Genomic DNA, 12,310 nt, shown 5'->3' on the forward strand with positions numbered 1-12,310 from the left:
ATATATATATATATGTATATATATATATATATATATATATATATATATAGAGATATATATATATATATATATATATATATAATTTTTGTTCATGTATTTTTATCAGCAAAATTGCATATACCTTATGTATATATAGGTTAATAAAACATGCAAATCATCTTTAATATGTAAAGTACAATTTTGGAGGACATGTGAAGAAAACTGGATTTTTACACAGAGGTAACACAATGCAAGCAAGGGTTAAATGCAAAATTAAGTTAAATGTGTAAAATTTAGCAGCATTCAACATTTAATTGAGCTCATAAATTAATGTATTAACTTATTCCACATTAGTATTTCTATCACAATCTCATAAACCCCCTGCAGTTCCATCACAAACCCCTAGGGATTTACAAATCCTGGGGTAAACCCTGCTGTAAGGGAATCACTCTCTCTCTCTCTCTCTGTATACATATATTCACTGTTTCTCCTAGTGGAAGTGTGGAAGTGGAGCGTTCTGGAGAAAGCAGGAGCACATAGTGCTCTCTAAGAGCTGTCGGGCTCCTGAGGGAACTCCAGCCGCAAAACACAAAACAACAGCATAAAAGCCATGGGCAGGACAGAAAAAAGCCAGTTGGAATGAATCTGGGAGATCTGAATTAGAAGTGATGGATCGTAGAGAGTGACAACTTATGAGTTTGCACCAGCACATGCCTCTGGTTAGAATAGCTTTTTGACAGCTACGTTTTTAAAAGCCATTTCTATTTTCACCTTTGCACACAGATGGGAATAGACCGAATCACGCGAACCTGAGATAAACATTGAAGACAAGTTGAGCAGTAAACTATTCACTTCTGCTCAGAGAAAAGAGAGAAACAATCGCATGGGTTTGGACACGCAGAGCAACATTTGCTCAGAGCTACATGGTCATTATGTGGTTGCTAAGGTGTTCTGAGGGGGAGACCTTGTGATTTGCGGCAGCTTTCGTTTAGATCTGTAGTACAAATGGTGCTGGATGAGTTACATGTGTAAGTCAAAATGAAATGATTCTCACAAAGAATTTTACTTCCATAATTTGGCTTAATGCAACATTTTTTAGTCCCTTAACATCAGTCATTTTAGTCCATGAACATGCAATATTAAAGTAAATAGGGTCAGTTTTGTTTTCATGCTGACATACATAACATATAGTTAAAGAGTTAAACTCTACATTAGAGCAACATTTTTTACTTAATTTCTATATCTAGTAAATATTTTTTTCCACTTGATTTGAACTTGTTTATACTTAAAATAGATTGGAAACAATGCATTAATGAGTTTTTAACGACATTTTTTCAAGTAAAATCCAGTAAAATTTTCCAGGAAAAACACCTAAAAATGGATTCACTTGAGAAGATACTCCGACTTGTTCTCAACTGTATTTTGTCTTACTGAACTGGTGGATTTTTTTCAACTTGACTTTAACATGTTTATACTACGAAAAAATTAAATAAACCTGCCAGAGGAGTAAGAAAAAATAAACTTGCATTAAATATACTTTCTATTAATAGACGTCCTATACAGTAGGACTTTTATCCTGTTTTAAATATTTTTAGTCATTTTAACTTTAAATATTATAATACATGTTAAGAGTTTGCTCTTTTGTTGGTTTTGATTGCTTCTATTGTCCTCATTTGTAAGTCGCTTTGGATAAAAGCGTCTGCTAAATGACTAAATGTAAATGTAAGAGTAATGTATTATCAGTTTCATCAAAAGATGACAAAGAATGTTTATAAAAAAAAAAGACACAGACTTACATAATACACTTGAAAGAAAATAGCATTTTACAATAAAAAAAGCTAAATGTTCAATTTGTGTTCTGGCCAAAAAAAAAACAAAGAAAAAAAGATAAGAAAACAAGGAAATCTCACCAACTTCCGACATCTCAGGCACAGTTGTGACGAAGGGTCCATCGGGGAATTTGGGGGCGTTGTCATTAATATCCTGAACTTTTATAATGAACTCTGACTCTGGCTCCAGGGGTTTGTTGGTGTTGAGGTCGATGGCCTGCGCGTGAAGAACATAATGTGATTTCTTTTCCCGGTCCAGACTTTTGGTGGCGTGGATGTCTCCCGTTACCTCGTTGATGATGAAGATACTCCCTGCTCCTTCACCGCTAAGGATATACCTGACCGAACCATCGCCTTTGTCTGAATTAGAATGTAGCTGAAATGAAAGACAAAGAAATGTTGGTGTGTGACTGCTGATATGAATCAATATATTACAATATATTCAATAACCAGGGCTCATTAAGCACGTAATCTTCCAACAAACCTTTAAGCTAGAAACCTTTTATGTACCTGATATGCCAAAATTAGTACATCTATTACATTTAAAATGTGATGGTATTTGCCTATGCAATGATGCTAGGGGTGGTTGCTAGGGTGCTTTCTGTGGTTGCTAGGTAAATACTTTTCAGGAAGTCAACCTGTGTGTAACTGTAAATGTCTTGAGTTTTGTCACCGTTCTGTGCCCATCATTTGCTATTTCCACCATTTAATCAAGCCACTCTTATTTTGTCCGCAACTGTTAAAGTATTTGATTTCTACAGCAACTCATTTGGCGCACATCATTCTCTTTCTATGAAACCTGTGAACTGCATTCACCAGTTCTATCACTGTAGCAACACCAACTCTGTAGTGGTTTGCCTGAGCATTACAGCGACTTTCCCAACTCATTTTTGCGTGTGCGTGGCATATTATTTCTTCTGTGCAGCCACGTACGCACGCAGCTTAGAGGGAACATTGATTAGTGTAATGAAAATTAATGTATAAATGTGCGTATAAAAGTTTGTTAAATTCACTAAGGTTCAGTCTGCAGGAATCATGCTGGATTATTTATTTTGTAAATGTCTTGTATTTGTCAAAGCTTTAAGATGTTTGAGATGGTAGCCATAGGCAAGAGAGCCGTGAGTAATCCTCTTTCTATCAATTAAGCAGGTTTTTTGGCTTGCATCCCCTCTCTCTTTTTCTGTCGACATTGCAGTAGGGTAAGATCTCATGTCAACACTGAATGATCTGAGATTTCACATCTCAGAGGATGAACCTCCAGTCAAAATAAAACTACATAATTCAGCATACTGTACTGCATCCTCCTTTTCTATGTAAAATCACTTTAACGGTGATGTGTATAGGATAAATTCATTCTCCTGTTCCAGTTTAATGTGCAGAAACAGTTGTATGAAATTTATAGTAGAGGTCGACCGATAGTGGATTTTACCGATACCGATAGCTAGGTTGGACCACTCTGGCCGATACCGATTAATCAACCGATAGTTTTTCAAATGGATACTGAACGAAAACTAAAATAGAGCTTTACTATTTTTAAAAAGCAATAACAGTACTGAACCATATTTTGTAAATGAATAAAAATGTAGTATTAATATTAATTATTATATTGATCATTAGTTATTTCATAGTTTACTAATGTTAAAAGAAGAAACTTTAAAATTTAAAAATGAAGCGAAAATTGAAAATTGAAACGAAATGAACACACTCTAACAAGGAACAATACTTCTACAGCTTTCATTAATGTTACAAATGGACTCGTATTGTTAAGAATTACCATTTAATTTCAACAGTCATGCTTAAAGATAGCCATCTTGAAATACCTACACAAGGCCATATTAAAATTGCATGCACAAGTTACTGATATTGTATGTATATTCTCACATTTTATTTGCTGCTATTTTGGAACACTGCATGATTATCTAATCAAAATATATATAAAAAATATGCACGTGACCCACTGTGCAAAACTGCCCTACAAAGGCAAAAGACCTTAACTCACCAGAGTGTGAAACTGAGAAAAATGACTTTAAAGTTTTTTTGTTGTCCAGCCAATTGTATGACAGGTAGGACACTGAAAATTTGCCAAGTAGTTGTCATAATGAATATATTTATCTACATAAAAAAAAAAATTGAGCTCAAACTTGACCTTTGACCCTTATTCGGAAGTTAATGTATTCTGCCTTTGCATTATCTGCAAAACAATAATGGGTCATACCAAGGCAAAATACCGTAATTTATAATTTATTGATCATTTTGACTTTTATCACTCTATACAAACATTTATATGATAACAATGAAAGCCTTAAAATAACATTTAGTGAGTTCTGTATAGTAAGGCTTAATATTACATCAATAGAATATTACAAAATAAAAAATGATGAGAAGGCTACAACTCTACTGGATCATTTTAAACCTTTATCATTGTACTTAATTTAAGTAAAATAACACTTTAAACGCAACCTTTATTCACGTGACATGTCTGTGTTGTTTTATCGACAACAGCAGTGAGTGACCAAGTGCTAGCTAGTTTGTGTCTTTTAGCTCATACAGTAGCTTTAGCGGCAGTTGTACGTCCCGCTGTTGGAATCCTCTACAATACAGTCACACTTTTACACAGTTTAGCTGTCAGCATTTTAACTGTTTAACCGGGACAATTTCATAGTGGTTGGTATAAACCGGACGTCACCCTACTAATAGCCCACCCACAGCGACACTTAAAATTGAATGTCAAACTCCGGACAACTTTGCACTTTGATAGATTAGGCTAGCCCGCCGGCGTATGATGGATTTAAACAATGGATTTGTCTTCTCAGTAGATGTTGTTTTCAATGGATTTTGACCATGTTTAATAAAAAAAGGTAAGCTGCGATCTAAGTTATATCTGCTGGGTTGGTCTGTGTGTAATGTTTTCTCCTCGCCAGGGGAGGTGTGTCGTGAGGCGTCCCCAACCCACTCGCGCTGTTTTCTGTCAGATTGGCTGGATAGTATCACCGTATAACACCGTAACTTCAGCGCGGAAAAAATCTTAACGTTGGTAAAACAAAGGCAGAGTGCCTTAACTCCAGCGTAACTGAATTCCAGCGTTCTAGAGTGCAGCAGAACAAAGCTAAAAGACTGTAACTGATGTTAAGGGTTTCTGCCTATGCTTTCCCTCTGCTTTTGGAAGTTATGGCAAAAACAGCATCCTATTTTCAGCAGAAAATAACAAAATTGACTTAAGATATTTTTCCACATGATAAAACTGATGTCCATTGTTCCAAAAAAGGCAATAACTCATTTTGACCAAAATTGAAGTTAAGGTCTTTTGCCTTTGCACGGCAGAAAAGCGCAGCGCTGCGTCTTGGAGAAGTCTCAGGTGTCACACACAACAGACGCGTCACGTTCAATTCAAGCAGCGGTCTAAAACTCTTTAATCAATCACTAAACGGTCATAAATTTGCTTCAAGAATTAACTATGTGGCATAAATGAGTTTGAAGTTCGGTGTTTAAAAAAACAGAGCAAACGGAAAAAGAACATGCAATCTATATTACAGCTCTCTATATGAAGTATACAAGACTGTATTAGAGCCACAGAAAGACACACGTTTTGCTGAAAAATGCACAATACATAATTTATAGCCTAGGATGAAGTCATTATGTAAATTAACAATGATTTGAGACAAATATAATGTTATTTAATGGAAAACTATGCAAATGGGGCTCTGTTCCGCGGCAGAATTTTCTGTCGGCTGCATTTAAATGCGCGTTTGAAGTTTCCCGCTCTGTGCAACGCGGTGTCACATGCCAAAACAAACAACATGTGCTGTCAGTGATTTCCGCCTCTAGAGGCCTCTCTCGTACTGTATAATGATAGCAGACCATTCTCAGCCACTCCAGCAACAGACGCAACACGGAAAACTATCGGCATGGATTTTTGCCGATAACCGATAATTCCGCAAATCAACTATCGGTGCCGATTCGGTCGACCTCTACACACAGGTGTAGTAGTGTGCAAACTCTATGTTTCAGTTCACATATTTTGAATAAATTTAGCTTACAGATCTCAGTTTAAATGTTTCAGTTTGTTTTCTATTCTATTCTACTCTATTCCATTCTGTTCTGTTCTGTTTATTATATTACATTATATTATATTATATTATATTATATTATATTATATTATATTATATTATATTATATTATATTATATTATATTATAATCCTAATAAATGATATACCACAAAAAAAATTATTCATGAGAAATTTAAGATTTTTTCCCCCCATATTATCATGTTATGTTATACAATATAATATTATATTATTATTATAAAGAATTGAGCTGTTTTGTGTGATATATTTAATTATTTTTAATATAATTTCTTGGTAACACAGCATTGTAAAAAAATGTTTTCTCAGGTAACCTAAAACATGCATTATTTAGTTAAATCAAGGGTCAAATCAAGTATAAATAGCACATTAAAGTTTTAGTGTGTGTCGCTGTCATGAATTCTGTCCCTGCACTTCCGTTCATTCACCACCAGAGGTCATTCACTCACCACATTGACTCTCACACCATACATAACACTGGACTCCATTTCGCATCATTCATTGCACTGATTGACACACGGCTGATTGCACTAATCACACACACACCTGATCATACGCACACACTGATTACATGCCTTATTTAAACCCTGGACCTTCTTTCCCTCACTGCCGAGTATTGTATGCGTTTATTGCTCCCCTAGCCGTACCTACTCTACAGAGCCCCTGCTAGTTTTCCTAGTCTTGCCCTGCCTGTTTTGGATTGTGTTTTCCCCTGCCTGGACTACTGCTTCGTTTTCAGATAACCTCTTTCGTCAAGCCCCTTTGGATACTGTTTGCTGTCAACCGACCCAGGCCCATTTTGGATTACTCTTTGCCTTGCCTATGATCGACCTGTTTGCCATTGCTCGACCCTGCCTGTATTTATGACCATGCCTTTTAATAAAAGCTTGCACATGGATCCGCAAGTCTCATGTCTTGTCAGCCCCGTTACAGAATACTTGGCCACACAAGGATCCAGCGGCTTTCATGAACAATACTGGCCGGGTATGTACACTGCAAAACTATTATTAGCCCTCAAGCAGGGTATGCGACCACTTGAGGACTTTATCCTGGAATATCTAGACGTTGCTAATAATTCTGATTTTCCAGATGATGTATTGATTGATTTTTTTTGTGACAGCATTAATCAGCCACTAAAGACTAGGCTTATTTGTGAGGGTCCACGCTCCTCACTCGGTCAGTTTTTGGACTATGCTCTGTTGTGTGTGGGCTCATTATACACTGTGGGTGTCGCGGATGAGGAGTGCGTCACCGCATCTATGACTGAAATGGTGGCGGCGTCAGACCGCACTCACAAAATGGCGGCCATACCAACCGGTCACGTCATTACTGATATTCATGAATCAGGTCAAGTCACAGTTGATCTTAATGAGCCAAATCAAGTCACAGTTGATGGGGAAAAAGCCAAGTCCGGTCACAGTTGATCTTATAGTGGAGTTATAGTGGATCTTTGTGAATCCAGTCAAGCCACCGCTGCTCGTCCAGAGTCACAGCAGCACGTCACCGCTGCTCGTCCAGAGTCACAGCAGCACGTCTCCGCTGACCTTCCAGAGTCACGTCACGTCCGGGCTGACACACACATATCATCAAGGTCAGTCTTCCATTATCCTAGTCTGGTATCCAGTGAGAGGGATTCACCGCTGGTGTCTGCACGTGCAGCTGGTATCCCCAAACCCACTCACTCTAGCCCTCCTGTTCCTGAACTGATTCCCCTGACTGAAGTGCTTCCCATGATGGGGATCGCATTTTGGTGTGTTTGGGCTGCATACACCACCACAGAACTCCCAGAGGTGGCGGCGTCCACTATGATGTCTCTAGAGGTGGCGGCTGATGCTGCAGAACCTCCTGAGGTAGTGGTGCTCGCTGCTGTGTTCCCCGAAGTGATGGTGCCCGCTGCAGTTTCTCCAGAGGTGGCGGTACATGCTGCAGAACCTCCCGATATGGCGGTGCTCACTTCAGCTCCTCGTATGGTGGTGGCGCCCAGCAATGTACTCTCAGTCTGTTGTGTTGCGGTTGAAGAGACCATTACTGAACTCTCCCTGTGTCCTGTGTTTACCACTGTAGAACCTCCAGAGGTGGCGGCAACCGCCGCAGAACCTCCAGAGGTGTCCGCGGTATCCGTCAATGAACTCTCGTCCTGCCCTGTCACGGCTATGGAGGCCGTCAATGAACTCTCGTCCGGTCACGGCTATGGAGGCCGTCTGCATATCCTCTTCCTGTCCTGTCACAGCCAAGAGGGCTGTCCCTGAACTCTCGTCCTGTTCGGACACGGCTATGGAGGCCGTCAATGAACTCTCGTCCTGCCCTGTCACGGCTATGGAGGCCGTCTGTGAACTCTCTGCCTGTCCTGTTGCAGCCAAAAGGGCTGTCCCTGAAATCTCTGTCATTGCTAAGGAGGCCATCTGTGAATCCTTGTCCCATCCTGTCGTGGCTACAGAGGCCACTTATGAACGTTCGTCTGGTTCTGAACCGGCCGAGGAGGCCATCTCTGAACTCTCACCCCGATCTGACCCAGCCATTGCGGCTGACTGTGAAGTGCCTACCTGCTCAGTTGCCACCATGGAAAATATTCATAGACTTCCCATGTTCCCTACCTCAGTCCTTGTGTCTGTGTATGTTCTTTCTCCTCCTTGTATCTCAGTTTTCCCTAGGTCCCAGTCTCTGCTGTGGATTCCTGATCCGTTGTGGTGTGCTCCTGCTCTATCTGCTCCGCTCTGGTGGTCTTCTGCTCCACCTGTTCCGTCTGCTCCGCCGTGGTGGTCTGCTGTCTGGTTCTGGTGGTCTTCTGCTCTGTCTGCGCCGCCGTGGTGGTCTGCTAACTGGCTCTGGTGGTGTTCTGCTCCGCCCTGGCTGGCTCCTGCTCTGTCTGCGCCGCTGTGGAGGTCTTCTGCCCTGGTGGACTCTAGTTCCGTTGACTCCGCCCTGGCTCCCTGCTCTACCGGCTCTCCCTTGGTCCCAGGCCACTCTACTTCCACATGGACCTGGCCCTCCGTCCCTCCCCCTGTTCCGCCTCCGCTCCACCGCCCTCCTGGATTGTGTGTGTGTGGGGGGGGGGTGCCTATGTCACGAATCCTCTCCCTGCACTTCCGTTCATTCACCACCAGAGATCATTCACTCACCACATTGACTCTCACACCATACATAACACTGGACTCCATTTCCCATCATTCATTTCATTGATTGCACACATGGCTGATTGCACTAATCACACACACACCTGATCATACGCACACACTAATTACATGCCTTATTTAAACCCTGGACCTTCTTTCCCTCACTGCCGAGTATTGTATGCGTTTATCGCTCCCCTAGCTGTAGCTACTCTACAGAGCCCCTGATAGTTTTCCTAGTCTTGCCCTGCCTGTTTTGGATTGTGTTTTCCCCTGCCTGGACTATTGCTTCGTTTTCAGATAACCTCTTCGTCAAGCCCCTTTGGATACTGTTTGCTGTCGACCGACCCAGGCCCGTTTTGGATTACTCTTTGCCTTGCCTATGATAGACCTGTTTGTCATTGCTCGACCCTGCCTGTATTTATGACCATGCCTTTTAATAAAAGCTTGCACATGGATCCGCAAGTCTCACGTCTCGTCAGCCCAGTTACAGTCGCTGTACAGGTCTGGTACAACAAAATGTTTTTGCTCAGGTGACCGAAATGTCCACCCAATAGAGAAGTTTTGCCCAGCAAGAAAAAAATAAAATAAAAATTAGAGGGTAAATTGACCCTAATGCATCTGGATGTTATTTATTTTCTCATTTCTTACATATAATTATTGTTGGATAGTGATTTTCACATTATTATAATGTAATAACATACAAATGTTTTATTATGATGATTATTATTATTAGTAGAAGTTTATATAATAATAATAACAAAACAATAACAATAATTATTATCTCTCTCTCTCCTAGCATTTCTCCCTTCGTAATGCGGGGTCCGCTTTTCGGCAGGTTGCTCTCCATTTCTTCCGATCGAGGGCATCCTCGGGGGCGACATTGTCATGTTTCATGTCTTCCTTTATCCGATCCATCCATCGCTTCTTTGGTCTTCCTCGGGGTCGCTTTCCTTCCATGTTGAGACACAGGGCCCTCTTCGCTATAGACTCTTCCTCACTCCTGACTACGTGGCCATACCATCGAAGTCGCGCTTCCCTCATCTTCTCCATAATCGGTGCTACTCTCATGGTGTTTCTGACGTCTTCATTCATTACTCGGTCCCATCTGGTCAGCCATAACGTCCACCTAAGCATCCGCATCTCCATTACATGGAGGGCCTGTTCATGCCTGTTGGTCGCAGGCCAACACTCCGCTCCATATAGGGCGACTGGATGGACGACTGTCTTATAAATCTTTGCCTTAAGATGTTTGTGCATGCTTTTATCGCAGAGGACGCCGGTGATTTGGCGCCATTTCAACCAGGCAGCGTTGACTCGCGACTTGACATCTGGGAGGCTGTCGCCATCAGTCGAAAGGGTGGAGCCGAGGTATCTGAATTGGGTGACCTTCTTCAGATCTATACCGTCGATACTGATGGTGTCACTGGTCTGGGGGCACTTTCCATGTACTCCGTCTTGCCGATGTTAAGCCGTAGGCCATTCTGGTCCAGGCGGTCTTTCCACCGTTGTGTGTGGTCTTGGAGGTTTTGCCGCTCACTGTCAGCAAGGAGTATATCGTCCGCATAAAGTAGTGTCCAGGGATGTGGTGCCTGCAGATCTGCAGTCACCGCATCCATGCAGGTGATGAAGAGCAATGGTGAAAGGGCCGATCCTTGGTGTACTCCGACACTGATGGTGAACGGTGGTGATATCCCAATAGGGCAACGGACAACACTCGTAACGTTTTGATAGAGTATTTGGACCCAGTTAATATAGGCCTCGGGGACAGAGTGGAATCGGAGGGAGGCCCAGATGAGTTTGTGGGGTACACGATCAAAGGCCTTCTCTAAGTCCAGGAAGACCAAGTGGATGGACTTATTCTTTTCCCGGTGCTTTTCCATCAACAGGCGAGCAGCGTGGATAGCGTCTGTGGTTCCGTGTCCCTTGACAAAGCCGCACTGATTGGGGCTGATGTTGATAATGCCACGTGGCGGCTGTCCAGGACGCGTTCAAAGATCTTCATGGTGTGACTCAGGAGTCGGATTGGGCGATAGATTTTACATTCAGAGACGTCTCCCTTGCCTTTCCAAATCGGTACCGTGATGCTGGTCGTCCAGGCCTGCGGTGCCCTGATCTCTGCGATGGTCGTATTGAACAGGGCAGCAAGGATCACTGCTCCGCGATGCCCCATCAACTTCCAGACATCGACTGGGATGTCATCTGGCCCAGTAGCTTTGCTATTCTTCATTCTCTTCACAGCCTTTGTGACTTCGGCGGTGGTGACTGGAGGTACGGGTCCGTGGATGGGGTCGGGCTATGAATCGGTGGATGCGAATTCCTCATTTGAGATGATGGTAAAATACTGCTCCAACGAGCAAGTATGGCGGAGGGTCGCGCAATACTAGCCCCTCAGCACTCTTGATGTGTTTCACTTGACCAATGGCTTGGGTCGATTTGTGCCTCGAATTTGCGATGCGGTAGATCATTTTCTCCCCTTCAGGTGTGCCTAATTGCTCATACAAGTCATGGTAGTACTCAGCTTTCGCCTTGGCCACTACCCGTTCGCAGCCGACTTGTCGTCCGATAGTTTTGGCGGTGGGCATCCAGGCGTGTGCGATGCCATAGCTTGTACGCCTGCTTCTTGGCCTTGATTGCAATCTGGACCTCCTCACCCCACCACCAGACTTGCTTATCCATGTATTGTCGCCCTGGCTTCGTTGAGCCGAGAATATCAGAGGCAACGGCCTGTATGTGGCAGGTGATATCATTCCAGAGCCTGTCGACTGGTTGGTCGAGGTTGATGTTAAGTGATTGAAGGGCCACTTTAAGTTGTTGCTTGTGTTTGGGTAGCCTCCACCACTTGAAGTGCTCAGGGCCGGTCACTCTCATTCGGTTTTGCCGATGGAGGTTGAGTTGGAGGTCGAGGACGAGTGGCCGATGTTGGGGGCCGATGGTATCTGATGGAATCACCTTGGCATCGAGTGCCAGCTTCAGGTCACACCGTCGAATCATCCTCGTCGTTACGTATGCCTAGTCCCTGGCCTCCATGAACTTGTTCGTATCCTTTGCGCTCTTTACCAACGTGGCCATTAAGGTCTCCTCCGACCAGGACGTGCTCGTCTGGGGCGACCATCTGGAGGTGCGTGCCAAGGCTCTCCCAAAACTCGTCCTTCTCCTTGTCAGTGCAGCCTACTTGAGGGGCGTAGCATGAGACGACTCTGAGGATGGTTGGGCCAGAAATAATCTTGATTGAGATTAGGCGATCAGAGATGTTGTCGACTACAGAAACGCTGTCTCGTAGTTGCTGACAGACGGCCACGGCAACTC

At 42.8% G+C, this 12,310-nt stretch overlaps 1 protein-coding gene across 5 annotated transcripts in view; it reads right to left on the reverse strand.

Annotated features, from left to right (window-relative positions):
* The window catches only part of LOC131551374 (cadherin-18), a 225,939-nt gene that overhangs the window by 87,868 nt on the left and 125,761 nt on the right, over nucleotides 1–12,310 (reverse strand). For 4 of the 5 annotated variants that reach the window (XM_058794298.1, XM_058794300.1, XM_058794299.1 and 1 more), the window contains one exon: nucleotides 1,890–2,184. In XM_058794298.1, the coding sequence (XP_058650281.1) occupies nucleotides 1,890–2,184 (295 nt within the window). The remainder of the gene's footprint in view (nucleotides 1–1,889; nucleotides 2,185–12,310) is intronic. The other variant, XM_058794302.1, reaches the window with a different exon arrangement.

This window comes from Onychostoma macrolepis, chromosome 12, assembly GCF_012432095.1.
Source record: "Onychostoma macrolepis isolate SWU-2019 chromosome 12, ASM1243209v1, whole genome shotgun sequence".
NCBI lineage: Eukaryota > Metazoa > Chordata > Actinopteri > Cypriniformes > Cyprinidae > Onychostoma > Onychostoma macrolepis.